The sequence below is a fragment of the Jaculus jaculus genome, chromosome 6 (genome assembly GCF_020740685.1).
Source record: "Jaculus jaculus isolate mJacJac1 chromosome 6, mJacJac1.mat.Y.cur, whole genome shotgun sequence".
Lineage (NCBI taxonomy): Eukaryota > Metazoa > Chordata > Mammalia > Rodentia > Dipodidae > Jaculus > Jaculus jaculus.
In genome coordinates this window covers 43,035,269-43,059,275 of record NC_059107.1, presented here as the reverse complement: position 1 = coordinate 43,059,275, position 24,007 = coordinate 43,035,269, and the positions used below count along the sequence as shown (strand labels likewise).

The following is a 24,007-nucleotide window of genomic DNA, read 5'->3' as shown; positions in this document are numbered from 1 at the left end:
CTATCTTTCCAGCCTCCATCCTATTATTATTATTATTAATATTAATTTTTTGGTTTTTTGAGGTAGGGTCTCACTCTAGCTCAGACTGACCTGGAATTCACTATGTACTCTCAGGGTGGCCCTGAACTCATGGCGATCCTCCTACCTCTGCCTCCCGAGTGCTGGGATTAAAGGCGTGCAGCACCACACCTGGCTCCCCATTCTATTTTTTTTTAATATTTATATTTACTTATAAGAGAGAGAGACACAAACACACACACATGGTGGGGGGAGGAATGAATGAGAATATGGGTGGACCAGGGCCTCCTGCCACTGCATATGAATCCTGATATATGTACCACTTTGTGTGTTTGACTTTATGTGGGTACTGGAAAATTGAACCTGAGCAAGCAGGCTTTCTAAGAAAGTGCCTTAACAATGGAACACTCAGGAGCCATAGATTAAGAGTGTTACTAGAATATTTTCAGTGCCAGGGATAGGATACCTTCCAGTGAATTGTTGGCCACAGAGGTCCCTGATGCCCCAAAACATTCGAGGCCATTGCCAAAGCCCTTGGTTTCCCACCAGGAATAGATGGCAAGACCATATTGCTGAAGACTCCACATATTTGGGCTGCAAGGCCACTGATAAATCCTGCTGGAACTGAGCTGATAACCTCCTCCATGTAGAACAGCTGACAGAAAGCTGGAAGAAGCCATTCTGCATGCAGTTCAATGTTGGGGGGAGGGGGGCATCACCAGTGAAGATACCCAACAGTGGAGAGAGCAAGCCTTATATTTGGGCAGCCAGGCCAAATGAGCCAACGGGTGCTATGGTGGCATGTCTGTCATGGTAGAAACCAACTGCCCTCTAATTGGACTGGAGGCCCACTCCATGGGAGGAAATACATCCCCAATACTGAAAACTTAAAACAGGGATAGTCATGAGCCATAGGGGTATAACTCTGCTGCTGTCTGGCTAGATGTATATACTATGCTTATCAAACTGCCCAGAAAGCACCTCTCTTAATGTTCATACCCTTATATTAATGCTACTCTCACTTTTGGTAGAGAACCTTCCCTTTTCAGATGGCAATGACCTTGGGATGACTCAGAAGGCATCATGGTGCTGGAGAGAAGTGACAGGAATGCTCAGCACTGCAATATCTCTATCACATCTTCCAAGCCTCAGGGGCTATTGTGGAAGATGTGGCAGAAAGAATGTAAGAGCCAAAGGAAGGGTAGGACTCCTTACAATGTGCTCCCCCCAGACACAAAATGGCCTAGATATCCATGACCTCACAGTGCCTGACACTACCTACACAAGACTATAATAGGAGGAAAAAATAATGACATCAAAATAAAAGAGAGGCTGATTGAGATGGGGAGGGTATATGATGGAGAATGAAGTTTCAAATGGGAAAGTGGGGGAAGGGAGGGCATTACCATGGGATATTTTTTTATAATCATAAAAGTTGTTAATAAAAAAAAGTTTTAAAAAAAAGCACCTTTAACCTGTGCCATTTCCTCAGCCCCCATTCTATTTTTTCTTAAATAGGATCTCTCACTGATCCCAGAGCCCACTGATTCAGCTAGACTAGCTAGCCAGCAAGCCCTCGGGATCTTCCTTTCTGTCTCCCTGCTGCCAGGCTGATAGAAATATGCTGCCACACTCATTTTTAGCATGGTTTCTGGGGATCCAACTCCCTCCTCATCCAAGTCCTCATGCTTGCCGAACACTTCACTAAGTGGATCATCTCCCCAGCTCTCAAAATGCACTCTTTAATGTACAAATGAAAACTGTGAGCCAGGTACCTGCCTATAAAACAGCATTTGGGAGGCCAAGACAGGATGATCAAGAGTTGTAGGCTGCCGGGTGTGGTGGCACATGCCTTTAGTCCCAGCGCTTAAGAGGCCTCTATCATGAGTTCAAGGCCACCCTGAGACTGCATAGTCATTCAGAGTGTCAGCCTGGGCTAAAGTGAGACCCTACCTCAAAAAGCAAACAAAGAATTGTATATCATGCCAGGCATGGAGAAGCAAACCTTTAATCCCAGTACTCAGGAGGCCAAGATAAGGAGGGTCGAGATAGGAGAGTCACTGTGAGTTCAAGGACAGCCTTGGACTAGAGCAAGTTCCAGGTCAGCCTGGGCTACAGTGAGACCCTTACTTCAAATAAAAAACAAAAATAAAACACAACAGCAACCAAAACAAACACACACACAAAAGAATGGGAGGCCAGCATTGGATTGCACATCAAGTTCTATGCAAGCCTGGCATAGTGAGAACCTGACAAAGACACACACACACAAATGAAAGAAATGACTTAAATAACTCAATATGAATTAGAGAATCTTTAAAAGAAGCTAAAGGAGCTGGAGATGTAGCTCATTCCAGTCCTTAACATTCTTTTTTTTGTTTTGTTTTTTTGAGGTGGGGTCTCACTCTAGCCCAAGCTGACCTGGAATTCACTATGGAGTATCAGGGTGGCCTCGAACTCAAGGCGATCCTCCTACCTCTGCCTCCCCAGTGCTGGGATTAAAGGCGTGCACCACCACGCCCGGCCTTAACATTCATTTGATCCTTTGATTCAATCTCCAGCACTATAAAAAGAGAGAGAAATTGATTACATTATTTTTCTTTGAGGGGAGAACTTAAGACAGGGTCTCACCAAATTGGCTTCAAATCAAGCGGTGGGATTACAGACATGCGCTACTATGGCCAGTTCAGTTCTTTTAAAAAATACTTATTTGCAAACAGAGAGAAAGATAAAAGTGAGTAGATGAGTATGGGTGCACTAGAGCCTCTTGCCACTGCAAACCAACTTCAGATGCAGACACATCTTTGTGGAGCTGGCTTTCCAGAGGTACTTAAGAACTGAACCCCAACTGGAAGGTTTTGCAAGCAAGTGCTTTAACCCCCTAGCCATCACCTCAACCCCAACTGAGCTATTTTACTAAAGGAATATTCAAAGGCTCTACTAGTGGACTGTGTGTGGACAAATCAGAATCAATAACCACGACAGGTACTGCGCATGCATGCATGCGTATGTGTCAAGATCTTAGTATCTAGCCCAGGCGATCTTCAAGTTCACAATCTTTCCATTTTAGCTTCTCATGCGCTGGGACCACAGGTGTGCGATACCATGCCCTGCTCTAGGGAAGTGTCCAAAGGCACTGCACCAAACCTGGTGTGGTGGTCCATGCCTGTGATCTCAGCACCGAGGAGCACACTGACAGGCAGGAGCAGGAGCAGGAGCAGGATGAAGGGCACCAGCATCACGCTGGTCGGTTTCTGCACCAGTCTGTATGTAATATAAGAGCTTGCCCCTGGGGAGAATGTGCTTAAGAAAAACAAACCCCCAAATTCTAAGTATAGGGTTACAGTAGAGTTGCTTGTTCCTTGTGGGGGGGGGAGGGGAGGCATGTGTCTGGAGTTTGCGGTGGCTAGAAGCCCTGGCGCACCTATTCTCTCCCTCCCTCTCCCCCCCCCCAAATAAATAAGTAAAACTACAATCAAATGAAATGTTAAGACAATCAGTGAGGAGCCACAGCCAAATTTTCATGCCTTTTCAAGGCTGAACCAGTATTTCAATGACCACATTTCTCTTAAGGTGGTCCTTCCCTTAAGGTGGAATTTACTGTGTAGACTCAGGGTGGCCTTGAACTCACCATTGTTCCTCCTACCTCTGCCTCCCAAGTGCTGGGATTAAAGGCACGAGCCACCACACCCAGCCAAGTATGTTTTTTTTCTTTTTTTAATCAACACTCTTTTGAGGAAGTTTGTATGCCTTGTCAACAGGAAGTGGTGGCAAATGAGATGTGTCCCAAGGCACCAAAACTTCCTGCCACATACAATTCATTACAAATATAATGAAAAATATCTGTTCTTAATGGAACTGTCAATCTTCCTTATCCACTAGGGAGTTTTCACTGATATAATAATAATAATACAGTATTGTATGCTGTTTGGATCAGAAAAAGCTAAGGACATCATAACAAGCCAGGAGGCAATGGGATATTGAATATAGAAGTAATCTATAATGGATATGAGCTTTAAAAAAATTCTTAGGGAGCCAAAGGAAGGGTAGGACTCCATATAACATGCTCTCTCCAGACACAAAATGGCCTGGATATCCATGGCCTCACAGTGTCTGACACTACCTGCACAAGACCATCATAAGAGGAGGAAAAGATCATGACATCAAAATTAAAAGAGAGACTGACTGAGATGGGGAGGGGGTATGATGCAGAATGGAGTTTCAAAGGGGAAACTGGGGGGAGGGAGGGTATTACCATGGGTATTTTTTATAATCATGGAAGTTGTTAATAAAAATTTGGAAGAAAAATAATAATAATAAAAAAAAAACTTAGGGACTCCACATACTTGGGCTGCAAGACCACTGATAAATCCTGCTGAAACTGAGCTGATAACCTCCTCCATGTAGAACTGCTGACAGAAAGCTGGAAGAAGCCATTCTGCATGCAGTTCAATGGGAGAAAGAAAAATCACCAGCAAAGATACTCAACAGTGGATACTGCAAGCCTTATATTTGGCCAGCCAGGCCAAATGAGCCAACAGGTGCAATAGTAGCACGTCTGTCATGGTGGAAACCAAATGCCCTCTAATAGAACTGGAAGCCTGCTCCATGGGAGGGAATACATCCCCAATACTGAAAACTTAAAACAGGGGTAGTCATGAGCCCTAGGGGTATAATGTCTGCTGATGTCTGGCTCAATGTATATACTATGCCTATCAAACTGCCCAGTAAGCACTTCTCTTAATGTTCATACCCTTATATTAATGCTACTCTCACTTTTGGTAGAGAATCTTCTCTTTTCAGACATGGTGCTAGAAAGAAGTGACAGGAGTGCTCAGCACTGCAAGATCCCTTATCACATCTTCCAAGCCTCAGGGGCTATTGCAGAAGAGGTGGCAGAAAGAATGTAAGAGCCAAAGGAAGGGTAGGACTCCTTACAACATGCTCCCCCCAGACACAAAATGGCCTGGATATCCATGACCTCACAGTGCCTGACACTACCTACATAAGACCATCATAATAGGAGGAAAAGATCATGACATCAAAATAAAAGAAAGACTGATTGAGAGGGGGATGGGATATGATGGAGAATGGAGTTTCAAAGGGGAAAGTGGGGGGAGGGAGGGCATTACCATGGGATTTTTTTAATAATCATCGAAGATGTTAATAAAAAAACTTTTTGAAGAAAACAAAACAAAACAAAAATATTCTTAGGGAGCTGGGCTTGATAGCACATACCTTTAATCCCAGCATTTGGAAGGCAGAGGCTGGATGATCACTGTGAGTTCAAGTCTACCCTAAGACTACATAGTGAATTCAAGGTCAGCCTAGGCTACAGTGAGATACTACCTTGAAAAACCAAAAAAAACAAAATAAAAAAAATTATTTTAGGGGTTTGACAGATGGCTTAGCAGTTACGGCGTTTGCCTGCAAAGCCTAGGGACACAGGTTTGATTCCCCAGGACCCACATAAGCCAAGTATGCAAGTGGGCACATATGTTTGGAGTTTGTTTGCAGAGGCTAGCAGCCTTGGCATGCCCATTCTCTCTATTTGCCTTTCTCTTTCTCTCTCAAATAAATAAATAAAAATTTAAAATTAAAAATTAAAATTCTTAAATGCAACAAAAGGAGAATTAAAATTTCCTATTAATTTGAAAATTTCACATACTTGATTATACCTAATTCTTGAAGTTATTAGCATAATCCTTAGAGATTTAATACAACACCACAATTTAAAAAAATTTAAATTTATTTATTTGAGAGAGGCAGATAGAGAGCAAGAATAGGTGTGCCAGAACCCCTAGCAACTGCAAACTCCAGACATATATGCCACCATGTGCATCTGGCTTATGTGGGAACTGGGGAATCAAACCTGTGTCCCTAGGCTTTGTAGACAAGTGCTATAAGTGCTAAGCCATCTCTCCAGCCCAAGTGCTTCATAAATGAAAACTCTACTGGATTAAATAATTTTAGCCAGTTTATACAAGTGTGTGTGTGTGTGTGTGTGTGTGTGTGTGTGTGTGTTTGGTGGTCCATCTGGTTTTGTAAGAGCAATGCTGACCTAGTCTCCTGCTGCCCTCACATAAATCAAGCACCAAGTAGAGTCTGTGTTCTTCATTGGCACACTCATAGCAAAAGAAGAATAGCGGGCTAGAGATGGCTTAGCAGTTAAGCGCTTGCCTGTGAAGCCTAAGGACCCCGGTTCGAGGCTCGGTTCCCCAGGTCCCACGTTAGCCAGATGCACAAGGGGGCGCACGCATCTGGAGTTCATTTGCAGAGGCTGGAAGCCCTGGTGCGCCCATTCTCTCTCTCTCCCTCTATCTGTCTTTCTCTCTGTGTCTGTCGCTCTCAAAATAAAATAAATTAATTAATTTAAAAAAAAAGAAGAATAGCTACACCATTGAACTTACAATTCTTTTTTGACTGTTCAAAGTAGGGTCTCGGTCTAGCTCAGGCTAACCTGGAATTCACTATGTAGTCTCACAGTGGCCTTGAACTCATGGCAATCCTCCTACTTCTGCCTCCCCGAGTGCTGGGATTAAAGGCATGCACCACCATGGACGGCGTGATTTTTTTTTTTTTTTTTTACTTATATTGTGAGATTTATTGAACAAGCATGATTGGTAAGGTTGAACAGTGGAAGCTTATGAGGGCAGAGCTTGCCACTTGTCCAGGGACCTTGACTGTGATATATTTGATCCCACAGCCATCAGGGATGAGCTGCTTCTCAGCTACCACATCTTCAAGTTCATCTGCATTGAACTTGGTGAAGCCCCACTTTGAGATGTGGATCATCTGGCAGCCAGGAAACTTGCACTTGGCTCTGCTCAGGGCCTCAATACCATGCTCTTTATTTTGCAGCTCAGTGCGGATGGACACAATAACCTGGCCAATATGAACTCTGGCCACTGTGTCCTGGGACTTTCCAAAAGTACCCCACATACCTGTGTGGAGGCTAGACTGGGAATAGCATGAGATCAGAAATATTAATATCTACCAGAAAACTGTCTCCAGGGTCCTTAGGGCAACCTGTACAAGCAACAGGTTACTACACTCCCAAGGAGGCTGCTGTTTTCAGACACTGTACCCCAGGACACCATAAGGAAAGGAACCCAGTGGGCGTAATTGGTTGCAGACGGTTGTTTAAATTAGGGTCTCCCTATGTAGCCCTGGCTGGCTTTAAACTTGCAGTGATCCCCTGTTTCTGCCTCCTGAGTGCTGGGCATACAAGCATGCACCACCATGTTCAACTTAAGAATACTCTTGAGGGCTGGGGTTGTTGCTCAGTGGTAGAGCATTTGCCTACAGGTACAAGGTCCCAGGTTTAATCCCTAAACTTGCAAATGAAAAAAGGAAAAAAGGAAGCTGAAGTAATAGCCAGGTGTGTTGGTGTACACCTGTAATCCTAGCACCAAGGAGACACCGCCTCAAAAAAAAGAAATTACTTTGCCATAATAAACTTGATCTATTTTATTAAATCTCGACCTTCAACACCTATGTTTTACTATTCTTCTCGGTGGCTGCTTAGGACATTAGGAATCAAGCTTGTGCGCACATGGGCGTGCACACTGAATAAACCATGCCTGAGGCCCTGAGCTAGCTGCTTTCTTCATGTTTGTTCAGTACCCAAATATACAAACTCTACCACTGTAAGACTCCAGTGTGCAGTGACATTTCCTCAGAAATTTCCAAGGAGGACTTCTCACTCACTTTAAAGAGGACTGATAGTATTTGAGAAAAAATTCAAGTTTTCAAGTGAAAATTGGAATACTAGCTAGGGTGAATGTGCTAGGCTAAGTGTGACAGGTTTCCAGTACTTGAAAGACTTTTCTAGGGTGGGGGAATGTAACAGTGACAGTCAGTGTACTTGTTCAGCATGCAAGAGGCCTGGGTTCCATCTCATATCACCCAGAAAATAAAACAAAAAATTTTTCTGATGGTGGTGATAACAACAAATTTTAAGCTCTTTGGGAGGAGGGGGTTATTTGAGGAAGGGTCTCATTCTAGCCTAGGCTGACCTCGAACTCACAGCGATCCTCCTACCTCTGCCTCTTCCCAAGTGCTAGGATTAAAGGCATGCACCACCCCACCTAGCAAATTTTGAGCCTATGGATATAGTTTGCTATGTAAGTCAGTGAGTCCATGTTTCTAATGATGTCAAAAAAGCATGCATACATAAAAGGCAAAATACATCAATGGATATTAATGCAACAGAGTAAAAAATGTTAACTGCCTTTGCTCAGACCCACACTGCAAATAACCTTCATACAGAGTCTCTGTATCCCAGGCTGACCTCAAACTCACTATGTTTTCAAGGCTGGCTTGACTGATCCTTCTGCCTCCACCTCTAGAGCTAGGATTATGATAGGGGATACTATGCCCACTAACAATGTGACAGTGAGTAAAGAAGTAGGTGTCAAAAATCCAATTGGTGACCAGTGTGGTGGCACATGCCTTTAATCCCAGCACAGAAAGCCAAGGTAACAGGATCATTGTGACTACACCCTGAGACTACATAGTGAATATAGGTTAGACCCTACCTCAACACCACCCCAAAAAATTCAGTTGCCTTCCATTAAGCCAGAAATTGGCAAGCATATAAAAGAATGACTCTTGATTTTCAAATTAAGGTAAAGTTTCACTCTAGCCCAGGCTGACCTGGAATTCACTATGTAGTCTCAGGGTGGCCTCAAACTCAAAGCAATCCTCCTACCTCTGCCTCCGAGTGCTGGAATTAAAGGCGTGTGCCACCACACCGGGCAAAATTAATTTTTTACAATGGAAAATAGTTATTCTTGATGAAAAGGTCATTATGCAATGCATGCAATGAGGCTGTTACTAATTTTTAAAATATCCATTTATTTACTTATATGTGCACAGTGAAACTTGATATGCATGCCATTCAACAATTCAAATCACTCTACCGGAGGATGCATCAGAAGGGAGGACACTTAAAATTCTCCAGTAAACCATAGGAGATAGTAAGAGTCAGTTAGGAAAACTGAGCTACAATTTTAAAATATGGCTAACATGCTTGTTATTTCTAAGAACACCTTGGAGCACAACTGGCTGCTTACAACTTAAATACTTCCAGCAGTAGTATTTGGGTTATTACAGTTAACTAGCATTCTTTGTCACACCATGCAACTTATGCATTTGTGTGTATATGTTTCAATTTGTAAATGCTCACAGTTTGAAAACGCTTTGGTTCATTACAACACACTGCAAAATTACCTCAGATATAAGCAGCTTATGATCTTCTCAGTTTCGGATCATCTTTATCTCTAGCTTTAAAATAAAGCAAAATATGCACACTCAAGCACAATTTCAGAACATAAACTAAAGTATAGCTCAAGAAGCAATTTATTTAAATGCCATTCAAAAACTTGTGTACAGTTAAAAAAGTTAAAGTAACTTATAATCAAATTGATGTGTGTATTAAATTTGTAAGATGACAGAAGTTCACTAGTCTCAAAAGATATTGCAGCACACTGTTTGACAGAGCAGGCACTCCCAAAGGTCTGGTCAGGCCTCAGCACAAAGCAGATACTTCTGTGGAAATGTTGCTTCCCAAAGCGCCCACCTAGTGCAGCAGCAAAGTTCAGGCTGGGTTTACCAGAAGACACAAGGAAGTCTATTACTAGGGATGGGCAGCTGGTAGCAGTATTTGTTAAAGTCCCATTATTCAAGCCAGTCCTAAGTCCTTCATGTTAAGTTTTTGTCTTTTCCCCACTTAATGCCAGCTAGGATGCTTTTTAAGAAAAGACCTCCCAGGCTGGAGAGATGGCTTAGCAGTTAAGCACTTGCCTGTGAAGCCTAAGGACCCCGGTTCGAGGCTCGATTTCCCAGGTCCCACGTTAGCCAGATGCACAAGGGGGTGCACGCGTCTGGAGTTCATTTGCAGTGGCTGGAGGCCCTGGCACGCCCATTCTCTCCCCCCTCCCCCCCGCCTCTTTCTCTCTCTGTTGCTTTCAAATAAATAAATAAATAAATAAATAAAAATAAACAAAGAAAAGACCTCCCTAGAGTGTCCTAGAGTTAGGAATGATCTGAAAGGTGGATATCTGAGGGCATTCTGAAAACAATGGACTGTGTGCATGTCAGCTGTTACAATGCGAAACACAGGTTTAGTTTTAGAATAAATAAAGATGAATTGAATAGAATAGAAAGAAAAGGAAAGAATGGGGGCAAAATAAGAAACAATCTGTCAGAGGCAAGACTAAAGATGGGAAAAGAAGCTTCCCTCCATTAATCCACCCCCATCCATTCTCACTTCTGGGGTAAGTAGTGTCAGTCTGTGCTTTAATGATGAGAACACCAAAGCTCTGGGGGCAAGCCAGAGTCACTGTGGAAGCAAGATTTGAATCTATGCTTGCTCCCTCCACTATTTCAGAGCTCAGAAGTACAAATTTGCTGTAAATCATAAAATTTGTCTAGAAAATTTCAGATGAATTATGTTTAAAATTAGGAAGTACACCTCAGGAAAAATGTAGAGAATAACAACATCTGGGGACTACACAGCATATATTTCTAAGTAGACAACCTCAATTAGGTTTGTATTTATGTCTGCCTTGTTATTCCCAGGGATCTGGTGATAACAGTAAGATGAATACATTATAAATTAGGCAATGTGCTGTGCTTACATAGCCAGCAGTATTTCTTAGTAATTTATTCAATTAACAGACTTAATGCCTCTCTAGCAACCCTAAAAAATAGGTGCTATTATCCACCTTATTTTACAGAAGGAAAACTAAAAGAGAAGTTAAGTGGCAGACAAGCCTCAAACTTGGGCACACCAGCAATTCTTAAGGTAACCAGTTTTCTAGTTGACATATAATGGAGAATCCTTACCTCCGGTTTGCTGAGACTAGATGAAACCAAGGAACCAGATCCCACGTCCAAGTCCCACTGCTTTTTACCACGATTCTCAGCATCCAATGCAGCAATCCGTCCATCTAAAGTGCTGATAATTACCAAGGACCTAGAAATATAAAAATTAAAAGTACAAAATACATCATGTACGTATTCCATACAAAGCAGACAGAAGGCCACTTCCCCTCAACACTTAAGGGTCTTGTCACCACTTCCTCTCTTTAGAGTAAGGCAATTTCAGTAAATTCTTTACCTGCTTGTCACTCAAGAAAAGCCCCAAATTCCTGGGTGTCCCCCATTTCAACACCCTAGCTGCCCAAGATCCCTGGCTCTGCCTTCTACCTTTCCCCAGAATAAAAAACAGTTTCTTCTCATAATCCTTGACCCATGGGCCATTTACTACTTGCCATTTCTAAGTCATTTTCTTTCTCTCCTTCCTCAAAATCCTAAGGATCATTCTGTTGAATCTATTACCTCTCCTAGTGGTCATGTGTGGACTCTGCCTTAGGTCACCGACTCTGTTCTTGGAGTTTAGACTGTCATCACCTCACATACTTGTGCTTCAGTTCTTTGGGGTTTTACTGTTGTCATCTACTTGTGTTTTTTCCATGATCTATCTTCTCCCAGCCTCTCCTGTCAGATCCTAAACTTCAAGCAACCCCCCCCCCCAGCCACCAACCTTCTTTCACTTAAGCAGAGCTCTCCCTCATGCATGTGAAGACCTGTTCCTGCAATGTCTCCTCACTCCCACACCAACTGTCCTCTCCAATGGACCATTCTCATCAGAATTTGCTCTAAAGGGAACACAACCCAGGGTGAGTTGAGTGCACTATGAGGTGGCAGGCCCTATGGAAGTGATCAGTAATTAAGGTAGAGCTCTTATGAATGAAAGTGGTACTCTTATAAAAACTCCTTTGCTCTCTAGCACATGAGCACATGGATAGAAAAGATGCTACCTACACAAGAGTGGGCCCTCACCAGACACCCCAAATCTGCTGCTACCTTGATGTAGGTCTTCCCAGCCTCCCCAACCATGAGAAATAAATTTCTGTTGTTCCTACATTGTCCAAATCTATCGTATTCTGTTATACTGCCTGAACACAAAACCAGCATTCAAATGCAATCCTCCACTTTAAAAATCAAACCAGCCAGGCTTGGTAGCACACATGTATAATACCAGCACTTGGGAAGCTGAGGCAAAAGAATGAAGAGGTTGAAGTCAATTTTAACTAGATAGCCAGACCCTGCCTCACTATATATCGCCCCCAAGATAAAACAAAACAAATAAAAATACGATCAAACAAAACAAACCTGTTTCCTACCTCTGGCTTCTAATCTTTCTTACTTCTTTGTGTAACAAACCCCCACCCTACTGAAACAGTACTCAGTGTAGTCACCACTGACCCTCAAAATGATCAAGCCCCCAGGGTCAAGAATCAGGCACTGCACTCTGTGAGGCTCTACATGTGACTTCTAGGACACCATGCTCGGTAGATTTTAAAATTTTTAAATATATTTGTATTTACTTCTTGGCAGGCATGAGGCAAAAAACAGAGAGAGAAACAGACAAAGACAGACAGAGAGAATGGTTGCACCAGGGCCTCCAGCCACTGCAAATGAACTCCAGATGCATGTGCCACCTTGTGCATCTGGCTTTACATGGTACTGGGGAATTGAACCGGGATTACCCAGGTCATTAAGCTTAGCAGGCAGGCGCCTTAATGCACTAAACCATCTCTCTAGCCCTGATTTAAATTTTTTTAATATATTTTTTTCACTCAATTCTATGATCTTTCTCAGTTCCATTTTCTGGTTCCACTTCATCATTCTCTTAAAATAGTCTCTACCTATGTGTAACCAGTTGGTGAGCTCATCCAGTCCCATGACTTTAAATATATCTCTATGCTGGCTACTCCCAAACTTCTATCTCTGCTTCTAGACCTCCCCACTGAGGACTGGACATATGCTTCCTATCATTGAGGTTATCCAACAAGATAGTTGATACATCCAAAATCAATTTTCCTCTAAGAACCCCCAACACCACCCCCAGTTCTTCAACCACAGCATGCATCATTTTCCCTCAGAGTCTTTGGAACCACTGTTTTCTACCTGGAACACACCTCTCAGATAGAGTAAGCACTCCATATATTACTTGGTGGATGAAAGAAGCTCTATGAACTCATTAGGTTAATTTGCCTGCTTTAAATACTACAAATTCAAACATGTATAGTTATATGCCTGCTTAGGATTATAAATTACAACTTGATGTACAACATATATATAAATTCAAGGTAAAACTATAAAGTAACCAAGAAAATTAGTCCAAATAAACCCATTTGAAACCTTCCATGGAACAATTTGTGGGGTGTAGTGGTACATTCTGTAGTCCTAATATTTGTAAGGCAGGAGGATATCAATTGATCTGCCTGGGTTTTATATATACAGCAAGTTCAAGGCTAGCCTTGTCTACCAAGCAAAACCTGTTTCAAAACAAAACACAATAACTGATTTAAGATGGGTATGGTGGTGCATGCCTCTATTCCCAACACTTGGGAGGCAGGGGTAGGAGGATCAACTGTGACTTCGAGGTCACCCTGAGACTACGTAGTGAATTCCAGGTCAGCCAGCCTGGGCTAGAGTGAAACCCTACCTCGAAAAACAAAAATTTATTGATTTTTAATTTCAAAACTATACATTCTCACTTGACTTTTTCAACCAATAATTTTTAGTCTAATTTGTGAAAATAAAGGTTTTTCCACATCATTTTGGATTATAGACCAAAGAAAGGTCTATAATCAACAGCCCAACTCTCCTCTCTCAGTTGACCTGGGACTCCTGAGGCCCAGTGATTGGTCCTCAGCCTCCGGCGTGCTGGTACTACAGGCACACACCATCATACGAGGATGTTGTCTGCTTTCTAAAGAAATCTAATGGAAGCAGCAGGAGGAGAACTTAAACTAATGAAGGGTATAAAATTTAAACCTAAGCCAGGCATAGTGGCACACACCTTTAATCCCAGCACTCAAGAGACAGAGGTAGGAGGATTACCATAAATTCAAGGCCAGCCTGAGACTACATAGTGAATTCCAGGTCAACCTTGGCTAAAAAAGAGTTTTAAAAAAGTTTAAACCTTACATATGCCACTTTGCAAATAAAAACAACAGAATTTAATTAAGAGATCAGGAGTTAATCAGGAACCAAATTAATACATTCCAAGATCAGTGTTAGAGAGTCTACTTTTTCTGCTCAGTAATGATTAACCACAAACAAATGGCCGAACATCAAAACCAAAACTTCAACTGAAACAGAACATAAATATGCACATTAACCCATGAAAACAAGTATACAACTGGACATTTTAGATACTATTTAGATACTAATCAATGCCTATTTACAACAACCAAAAAAATAAAGCCCTGTTCTTTCTGAGCACGTTGCCAGCTATCTGTCAGAAGTACATTCAAAGAACAAAATTCTACAAGTTTTAAATTCTGCTTAAAAAAAAAAAAAAAAAAAAAACAGAACAGGGCTGGAGAGATGGCTTAGCAGTTAAGCACTTGCCCATGAAGCCTATGAACCGAAGTTCAAGGCTCCATTCCTCAGGACCCACATAAGCCAGATGCACATGGTGGCACATGCATCTGGAGTTCATTTGCAGTGGCTGGAGGCCCTGATGTGCCCATTCTCTCTTTCTCTTTCTCTCTCTCTCTCTCTCTCCCTCCCTCCCTCCTTCTCTTTCTCTCTCTATCTCTCTCTGCCTCTTTCTCTCTCCGTCTGTCGCTCTCAAGTAACTAAGTAAAAATAAACAAAAAAAATTAAAAAAAAAACATAGGGCTGGAGAGATGGCTTAACGGTTAAGGCACTTGCCTGTGAAGTCTATGATCATGTTTGACTTTCCAGGTCTCACGTAAGCCAGACACACAGTGATGCAAGTGTGCAAGGTCACACAAGTGCACAAGGGAGCACACACACCTGGCATTCAATTGCAATGGCTGGAGGCCCTGACATGCTAATATTCATTCATATCCCTCTCCCTCCCTCCCTCCCTCTCTCTCTCTCTCTCTCTCTCTCTCACACACACACACACATTTAAAAAAAAAAAGGTGCTGGGCATGGTGGCGCACGCCTTTAATCCCAGCACTCTCGGAAGGCAGAGGTAGGAGGATCACCATGAGTTCAAGGCCACCCTGAGAAGACAGAGTGAATTCCAGGTCAGCCTGGACTAGTGTGAGACCCTACCTCAAAAAACAAAAAATAAATTAAAAAAAAAAAAGGCCAGTCTGTTGGGCTTGCCTCAAACATATTTTTTTCTAATTATATTTTTAATTTTTCTCTATATATTTTTAATTTCACTAACACCTGACATTTTATCATTTAAAGTTATTGCAACTTTACATTCTTTTCTAGGATAATATATGCCTTTGTTCTTATACCAAGAATAACAATGAAATTATATACTATCAGAAAAATACTTTCATTGACCATATTTATAGAGTATGTACAATTTTTTTTGAGTCAGGATGCCATGTAGCCCAAGTAGACATCCCTAAACATGTGAGGATGTCCCTGAAGCCCTGATCTTCCTGTCTCCAGTTCATTTTTTAAAAATATTTTTATTTATTTATTTATTTATTTATTTATTTATTTGAAGAAAGAGTGAAAGAAAAAGAAACAGAGAGAAAATGGGCACACCATGACCTCTAGCCAATGCAAATAAACTCCAGATGCATGCACCATCTTGTGCACTGGGCTTTACGTGGGTACTGGGGAATCAAACCTGAGTCCTTTGGCTTTGCAGGCAAGTGCCTTAACCACTAAGCCATCCCTCCAGACCTTCCCCACAAGTTCATAAGTGCCAGTATTTACAGGTGTGTCCCAGTACTCCCAGCTTGAATGTTTATATTTAAAAGTTCCTTTTTTGTGTGCACAGTGGTATGCATTGCATGTTCATCGACACCTGTGAACATGTATGTGAGGGCCAGAGACAACCTCAGGAACAATTTATCCACCTCTTTTTGAGACAGGGTCTCTCACTTACTAGAACTTACCAGTTAGGCTAGACTGGCTAGCCAGCCAGCAAGCTCAAGGGATCTTCCTGTCTCTGCCTCCCCACTGGTAGGAATATAGGTACATGCCATTACAGCTCCATTATTACATGGGTACTAAGGCAAACTCAGGTCCTTATGCTTGCAAGGCTTTTTACCCACAGAGCTATCTCCCTGGGCCCCAGCTTGACCTTTCAACTAGTTTTCTCCTTATGAAATATCCAACTTCTATTATTTTTATATATTTTATTTATTTATTTATTTTTGGTTTTTCAAGGTAGGGTCTCAGGCTGACCTGGGATTCACTGTGTAATCTCAGGGTTGCCTCAAATTCATGGCGATCCTCCTTCCTCTGTTATTTTTAAATGCTGGCAGTCTCATGAATTCCTACTGAATCTCACAGATTCCCTACGTAGATCCAAGGGGTCCAGGAGCTACGGTTTAGCAACCTTTCTCTGTGCTTATAATGCAGACTCCCAACTGTGCCCTTCTGTTCATAGGTTGTCCTAGACACTTACATTCAAGGATTTGATACCATAACATTTGTACTCCCTTCACTGCCATACTAATGTGATGACATATATCCACAGTATTGTACTCGGTTCCTTATTTTTTTTTCTTCAAGGCAGGGTCTCACTCTAGCTCATGCTGACCTGGAATTCACTCTGTAGTCTCAGGTTGACCTCAAACTCACAGTGATCCTCCTACCTCTGCCTCCAGGGTACTGGGATTAAAGGCGTGCACCACCACACCCAGCTCTATATTCAATTCTTTAAACACAATTATCTCTTACCAGACTTAGAGCCTCTCATAGAAGACACTGATTTACTCTCAGGACCTAACAGTACCTGGCCCTTAGTAAAATTAAATGTTTGTTATCCGAACTAACTTGAGTAATGAAGATATTATCCACGCAAACTTTTTGACTACAGGTTGAGAAAGCGAGAAAACGTGACTTGCTTAAGATCAGTCACCAAATACATATAGGGAAATTCAGATTTCCTACCTATTCTGACAACTAAGCTTTCTCAAGTGGCCACTATTATGTTACTATAACATGCAGTATTTTATTGCTTCTAGAAATCCCATCACAAGGTCATTTACTGTGTAATTGTTCTGATTACGCCCTCAATTGAGCAGAACTGCCCTTCTACCACAATTTTTAAAAACCCATTTGCTCTAGGTCACCTAGAACACCAGCCTCCTTACAGTTAAATTTATTGGATTCTGGTGGATAGCTAAAATCCCTGCATAAAGCCATTTCAGAAGAGGAGCCTTATCTTTTGTATAAATTTCTCATGTAAAAGAAGAGAAGCAGGTGATAGGAGAGCACTGTCTGGATTCAATAGTTCATATACTAATGATTATTTATTTTAAAATTTCACATGTTTTTTCTTCTAATAAAAACAGTTCACAAAGCTGAAAATGTGACTTGACAGAACCTACATTTTTTTTTTTGTGTAGCCAAGAATCTTCTACCCAAACATATGCTCTCACTAGTGAAACATATGTTCTTATTTAAAAACAAACTAAAACTAACTGGACTTTACTTTGTAGTCTTCACCTACTAAGCAAATCTTCAAATCAGGCCTCCTGTACTTAAACACATCACAAGACACACCATGCCCCAAATCCAAACAAATATAATGCCAAAAAGTGCTAACTAGATTTGGCCACTTTGGTGCATCAGCTAGGCCTTGAAAGAGTATAAGCAAAATTACAGGTAACATAAGAAGAATAGATTACTGTTTTAAATATTCTCCCCTCCCCAAGGTAGAGTTTCACTCTAGCTCAGGCTGACCTGGAATTCACTATGTAGTCTCAGGGTGGCTTAGAACTCATGGTGCTCCTCCTACCTCTGCCTCCTGAGTGCTGGGATTAAAGGTGTGCGCCACCACACCTGGCTCTTTAAATATTTTTGAGGCCAATGTGACAGCAGCACAAATACCACCTAGCACTGGTTACGCTGAGTTCCTAGGATTATGAGTTTGAGTCAAGCTTGAGCTAATACCTAGTGATACCTTGTCTCAAAATAAGTAATTGAAATTTGAAAATCCCAGCACTTGAGGTAGAAACCAGAGGATCAGGAATTTGGGGTCATCCTCAGCTACATAGTGAATTTGAGGCTAGCCTGAGCTACTTGAGATCCTGTCTCAAATTAACATCATGTGACATTAAAATCAGAGTTATGTCTTCATTTAATGCAACAACTATAATCAAAATTTACAAATGGAACAGGGTTTTAAAAGCTGCATACTGAATCTCCTTCCCCTCACATCTCTCTGCACCTTACAAGTTCTCCTGCAAGTATGTGTGTGTGTGTGTGTGTGTGTGTGTGTGTACACATACACACACACACACACACACACACACACACACACACACACACACATATGGAGAGAGAGAGAGAGAGAGAGAGAGAGAGAGAGAGACACACACACACACACAGAATGGGTGTGCCAGGCCCTCTAGCCTGTACAAACACCAGGTGCATGCACCACTTTGTGCATCTGGCTTTATGTGAGTACTGGGGAATCAAACCCAGGTCATTAGGCTTTTCAGGCAAGCACCTTAAACCAATGAGCCACCTCTCCAGGCCCTCCTGCAAGCTTTGTTGCTGTTATCTTATTTTCCCATTCCCTTCCCCCTCCCCCCCAGGTAGGGTTTTGCTCTAGCTCAGGCTGACCTGGAATTCACTGTGTAATCTCAGGGTGGCCTCCAAGCATGCCTCCTACCTCTGCCTCCGGAGTGCTGGGATTAAAGGCTTGTGCCACCATGCCCAGCTTATTTTCCTGTTTTATTGTTGATTGAATCCAAGGCATATGTTCTGTGGTGGAGCTATACCCATAGCCCCTCTATGGGTTTTAAAACAATTTGTAATAAATATTTATAAGCAGCTCTTCTCTTATAAAGTTAAAAAGAAAAAAGCAAGCAGAGTTCCCAGGCAATAGGGAATGAAGAGCCATCCTTAATGACTACTCACAGCAACTGATAAAGACCCTTTGCAAAATGCCTACCAGCAACACGGAGCTGAGTCAAATGGAGAGCAGTGCAGTCCCTGTCACATACATTAGAGTCTAGGCACCAATTAAGCCAAAGACAACTGTACACAAGAAAGATAGTCCATTACTGCCCAAAGTATGTTTATTTTGGCTTAAAGCTTGCTTTGACAGTTATGTGTAAATTCTTCTTTATGTCATTTTTGATAAGCCTCAAGGGGGAAAAATGCTGGCCTGTCATCTGGGTGCTTGGGAGGCAGAGACAGGGGCTCACTAGGGCACACCGGCAAGCTCTGTGTTCAAGTAAAAGACCCTGCCTCAGAAGGAAGGTGAAGAGAGACTGAGAAAGACACCAACCTCTGGCCTCTGCATGCACATGCACATATGTGCACCCACTGTAGTACCAGCACATACATACATGTGCATTCTTCCACACACATACACACACACATGCAAAAACAAAACAAAACAAAATCTTGTTCTTAACAACTTCTGGGATAAAGATGCTCAACCTAGTGCAAGAGTTCCAAGTAACACTCTGTACCTTGTTTTTTGTATTGGTTAGAAAACTGGTAACATAAGGCAAGATGAAGGCTTTCTTTCAGACTTTCTGCAGTGACCTTACCATTTAATGTCATTTAACAGAAGAAACACTGGCAAGTCAGCTACTAGAAAAACAAGTTCATGTTAGTTATATGTAGGGGAGTGGTTTATACAATCACATGCTTGAGATGCAGAGTGAGCATTGTGAATGAAAAACAACTCCACCAAGAGGAAAAAAAAAATATGGTGAGTTCTATATTGTTGCTTCTGTATTACAGACAAGGTACAAAAAATACAACTCTTAATCCCCCACCTCCCTCTTGAAGAGGGCTGCCTGCATCATACCCCTCACAGCTGTTTGTAATCAACGCTTGGTTAACTCAGTTCTGTTCCTCTAATCCTCAGTTTTGAAACAAACAGGATATTACTGCTCTATTATTATCGAACTGGTATTTCTGATTTTTGACTTTTTTAAAACAGCACTTTAAAGCACCTTCATAAACTCTGCATATTTATCTCCTTCTGACCCACTCTGACTCACAAGTCTTTCATGCCTTCTCAGCATCAGGAAGGCCTGGTATCTCTTCCTAACTAACTCTATTTGCATGGGATCACTGTTTCCGAGGGACAGAAGAAAAAAGAAAATAGTGACCCCACAAACATATCTTCTTTGCTTCTTCCTTCTCTTCTTTCCTTTCCCTTCCTCACTTTCTTTAGGGGAAAAAAAAATTATTTCTTTGAAAGAGAGAAAGTAGGGGCACACCTGGGCCCATTGCCACTGCAATTAAACTCCAGACATGCACTACATTGTATATCTGGGAATCAAACTTGGCCAACAGGCTTGTAAGCAAGTGTCTTCAGCCACTGAGCCATCTCTCCAGCCCTTTCTTTCTGCTTTTTTGATACAGGGGCTTATGCTGTAGCCCAGAACTCATGGCAATCCTCCTGCCTCAGCTTCCCAAGTGTTGAGATTCCAGGTGTGAGCCACCATGACCACTTTACCTTCATCTCTTTGTTTTCAACCTGTCTCCATAGGTTTCCTCCTCAAAGACTATAAATAAACTCAGAGGTCCTTTTGTCCTAAAAAAAAACTGCCTTCATTAGTGAGGAAAAGAGGAAGCAGGCCAGACCATTACCCTCTTGCAAGCTGACTTTCAAGTTTATCACTTTAATTGTCAAGTGTGTTCATGACCAAACACTGCCTTTTTTCCAACTGCCATCCTATACTTCCAAAATAGTCAGCTGTTTTTCTATTTCCTCTGCTGGCTCGCTGTCTTCTCTGTATGATAAAAGCATTTCCTGAGGCCTTACTCACAGGCACTTTCTATTTCTCATAACCTCAACTATCTATATAGCTTGACTGTCCTCCAGCCCCAGTCACTCACTTATTTCCACCTACCTAGTAAATGTCTTCCTCTGAATGTCCTGCCTACACCTCCAGCCATCATGTCCAGCACCAAACCCCTTACCTTTTGCCCTGTTTCCCTAAGCCTATTTATTTTCCCATGTGTGCTGCTATCTTCTGGCCATCTTGCCTCAATCTCTATTATGAGGGTGCCAAGAGGAGAGGAAACAATTTGAGGAACTAAGATTGTCCTCAAATATCTCTCATATCTGTCTTCTATGCTATGCCATGTAGCAAAGAACTACAATAACCCTCCTTTTAGTGTCCTTTCCTCAAGTGTCAGCGCATACTATTTATTGCTACAGAAATGCTTCTTCAACATGAGTTTAACCAGGACTGCCATCCGAGATATTCTACAAAACATTTCTCAAGCTAATGTGTAAGTGAACGATATGAAGATTACATGCTGATACTTACTTGTTCAGTGAGTTTGGGATGGCATCTGATTCTAGAGTTCTAACATGTTCCATTAATGATGTTATCAGTGCAAACACACACACACACACACACACACACACACACACACGCATATGCAGGGTGACAAAATGTTCTCTAAACAGTATTTCCAGACTCTGTCTCTGGTATCAAGTCCAGTGTCTATCAGCATTCTGCTCACTTTTCAAAAACAACTCATTTTACCACAGCCTTCTCTCTTTTGATTTTCGAAGTAGGCTTGCCTCTAGCCCAGGCTGACCTGGAATTCACTATGCAGTCTCAGGGTGGCCTCAAATTCACAGCAATCCTCCTACCTCTGCTTCTCTAGTGCTAGGATTAAAGGTGTGCACCACCGTACCCAGCCTACCATAGCCTTCTCTCACCTTCTAACCTCCATACCCTCCTCATGCCCCACTCAGTGAACGCCACATAAACCTTGGGACACCCATGACACTTCATCTGCACTGCTTCTGCTCTGCCATACCGTCTTCTTGGTCCACCCTCACAGCTGAACTGCACACTCCTCTCAAGGGCAGGAGCTATCCAATGAACTCCATGTCCCAGGCTATTTCAGCTTCCCAAGGTAGGTATGCATTCCAAGAAAAACAAAACATCTTTCTCTGCATGGAATTTGCTTCCAGCAGCTGTTTCACTCTTCTAGAAAAGTTGATTCATGGTCAAACTTAAGAAAATATTGTTATGTATTTGCTACTTTAAAAAAATTTAAGCTGGTCCTGGTGGCACACACCTTTAATCTCAGCATTAGGGAGGCAGAGGTAGGAGGGTCACCATGAGGTTGAGGTCACCCTGAGACTACAGAGTGAATTCCAGGTCAGCCTGAGGTAGAGTGAAACCCTACCTCGAAAAAAAAAAGAAGAAAAAAAGTTTTTTGAGCCTGCCAGGCGTGGTGGCACACTCTGTGAGGCAGAGGTAGGAAGACTGCTGTGAGTTCGAGGCCACCCTGATACTACATAGTGAATTCCAGGTCAGACTGGGCTAGAGTGAAACCCTACATTGGAGACTGAGATAGAAGGAGTACTGTGAGTTGGAGGCCAGCCGGAGACTAATCACTACATCGTGAATTCCAGGTCAGCCTGGTCTAGCGCTGACACTCTACCTCAAAAAATAATAATAATAATAATAACCAAAACATTCAGACGGTATATTGTAAATAGATCAATTTTCTGATATTTGATTAAAGCTAAATCTAATTTGGTACGATCTGGTCATTACTATGTTAAAACTTAAGATACCTTCTGCTACACAGATTCTAGCCCTCCCTGGCTTAATTTACCTAATGCTCCTTTTATCATTGCACTTGTTAAATTTCTCATGACCTTCTCCCCAAGTATCTGCCTGTCCGCAAAAAAGACTTTCATCATTAGCGTGTTTCACATGCCATCCTATCTTTGAAAGTGCTTTAAAACTGAAGGCTAAAGAATTCAGCCGAGATGAACTACATTAAATGTTTACATGGTAAACCTTTTACATATCAAAGAACTGCCAGCGTGCGAGAACTTGCCTGACCATAGCTCTTAAACTTTAGCGTGCTCGAGAACTGTGCAGAAGCGCTGGCTGAACACGCAGACTCCAGGTTCCTACCCAGTAAAATCGGGGCGGAGCCTAGAAAATTGTACATTTCACTGTCATCCCTAGGTAATTCTGATGCAGGTGTTCCGCAGATCTCAATTAGAGAACTACAGATCGCAAGCACAGTCCGCTGGCACTACAGCGATTGTGTTTGAAAGAGAACGTCTCCACACCTCTGTTGAAAGTTCTTTCTCAAAACAGCTGTCGCAACAGCACAGAGACAGGAAGGGGAGGAATGAGGGTGAAGGTTGGCTGCATGGGGGAAAACAATGAAAAGAGATATTTCTTTCTAACAGCTTAGCTCCGCTCTCCAAGCATCCCCTCCCCCTTCTAGGATGCTGGCGTCGCCCTGAAGCCAGCACGCAGAGCGCCGGGAGCCGGAGGTCAGGGAGGTGTCGCGACTCCACGCCGTCCCCAGAAGGCCGGCTGCCCGCGAACCCCGGCGTGCAGCGCCCCTCACCTGCCGCGCGGCCTCAGCTCCGCGTCATCGCCGTCGTCGGGCTCGGGTCCCAGCGGTTCCGCTTCGCCCGCAGCGGCCGGTAACGCCTCGGCGTCCTCCACCGTCACTTCGGCCGCGGCCACGGCACCCGCCGCCGGCACCCGCACGGCCGAGGTCGGGGCGGCCGCGGCTCCCAGGCCGAACGCCGCGTCGGCCGTGGGCGCGGGCAGAGCGCGGGCGCGCCCCGCCGCCGCCGCCAAGCCCGCCGCCAAGCCCAGCAGCAGCAGCGGCAGCAGCGCCCGCGGCCCGCGGCGGGTGGCGCGCTCCATCAGCGGCCCGGCCCTCGCGCGGGCATGGAGACGCGGCCTCCCGCGCACGCCGGTCCCGCAGCTCCGACCCTCAGTCCGCCGCGAGGACGCGCTGGGGAGCCCGCCGCCTCCCGGACCTTCGCCACAGCCAGCCGCCTTTACCCAGCCACGTCTCAGCCCGGCCTCGGCAGCCGCCACCTGAGTGACAGCCTCCCGCGGACATCGCCCATTGAGCGAGCGGACCGCGCGTCCGCGCTCCGATTGGTCGAGAGCCCTGCCACTCTGGGCAAGGCGGACCCTTCCCGGTTGTCAACATCACGTCCACCAATCAAATCGTAGTTGCATTTGTGGAA

The 24,007-nt window shown here is 43.2% G+C and overlaps 1 protein-coding gene and 1 non-coding gene across 4 annotated transcripts in view; both read right to left on the bottom strand.

The window, feature by feature from the left end:
• Eif2ak3 (eukaryotic translation initiation factor 2 alpha kinase 3) overlaps nucleotides 1-23,675 on the bottom strand; it is an 85,890-nt gene extending 62,215 nt beyond the window's left edge. For all 3 annotated transcript variants that reach the window (XM_004660561.2, XM_045152832.1, XM_045152833.1), the window contains exons 1-2: nucleotides 23,368-23,675; nucleotides 10,870-10,999 (exon numbers count right to left, since the gene is read on the bottom strand). In XM_004660561.2, coding sequence (XP_004660618.2) covers nucleotides 10,870-10,999; nucleotides 23,368-23,675 — 438 coding nt within the window. The remainder of the gene's footprint in view (nucleotides 1-10,869; nucleotides 11,000-23,367) is intronic.
• On the bottom strand, nucleotides 7,021-7,153 carry LOC123461916. The gene has a single exon (XR_006637961.1). It is a non-coding gene; the product is annotated as a small nucleolar RNA SNORA70 (small nucleolar RNA).
• Nucleotides 23,676-24,007: the final 332 nt, after the last annotated feature.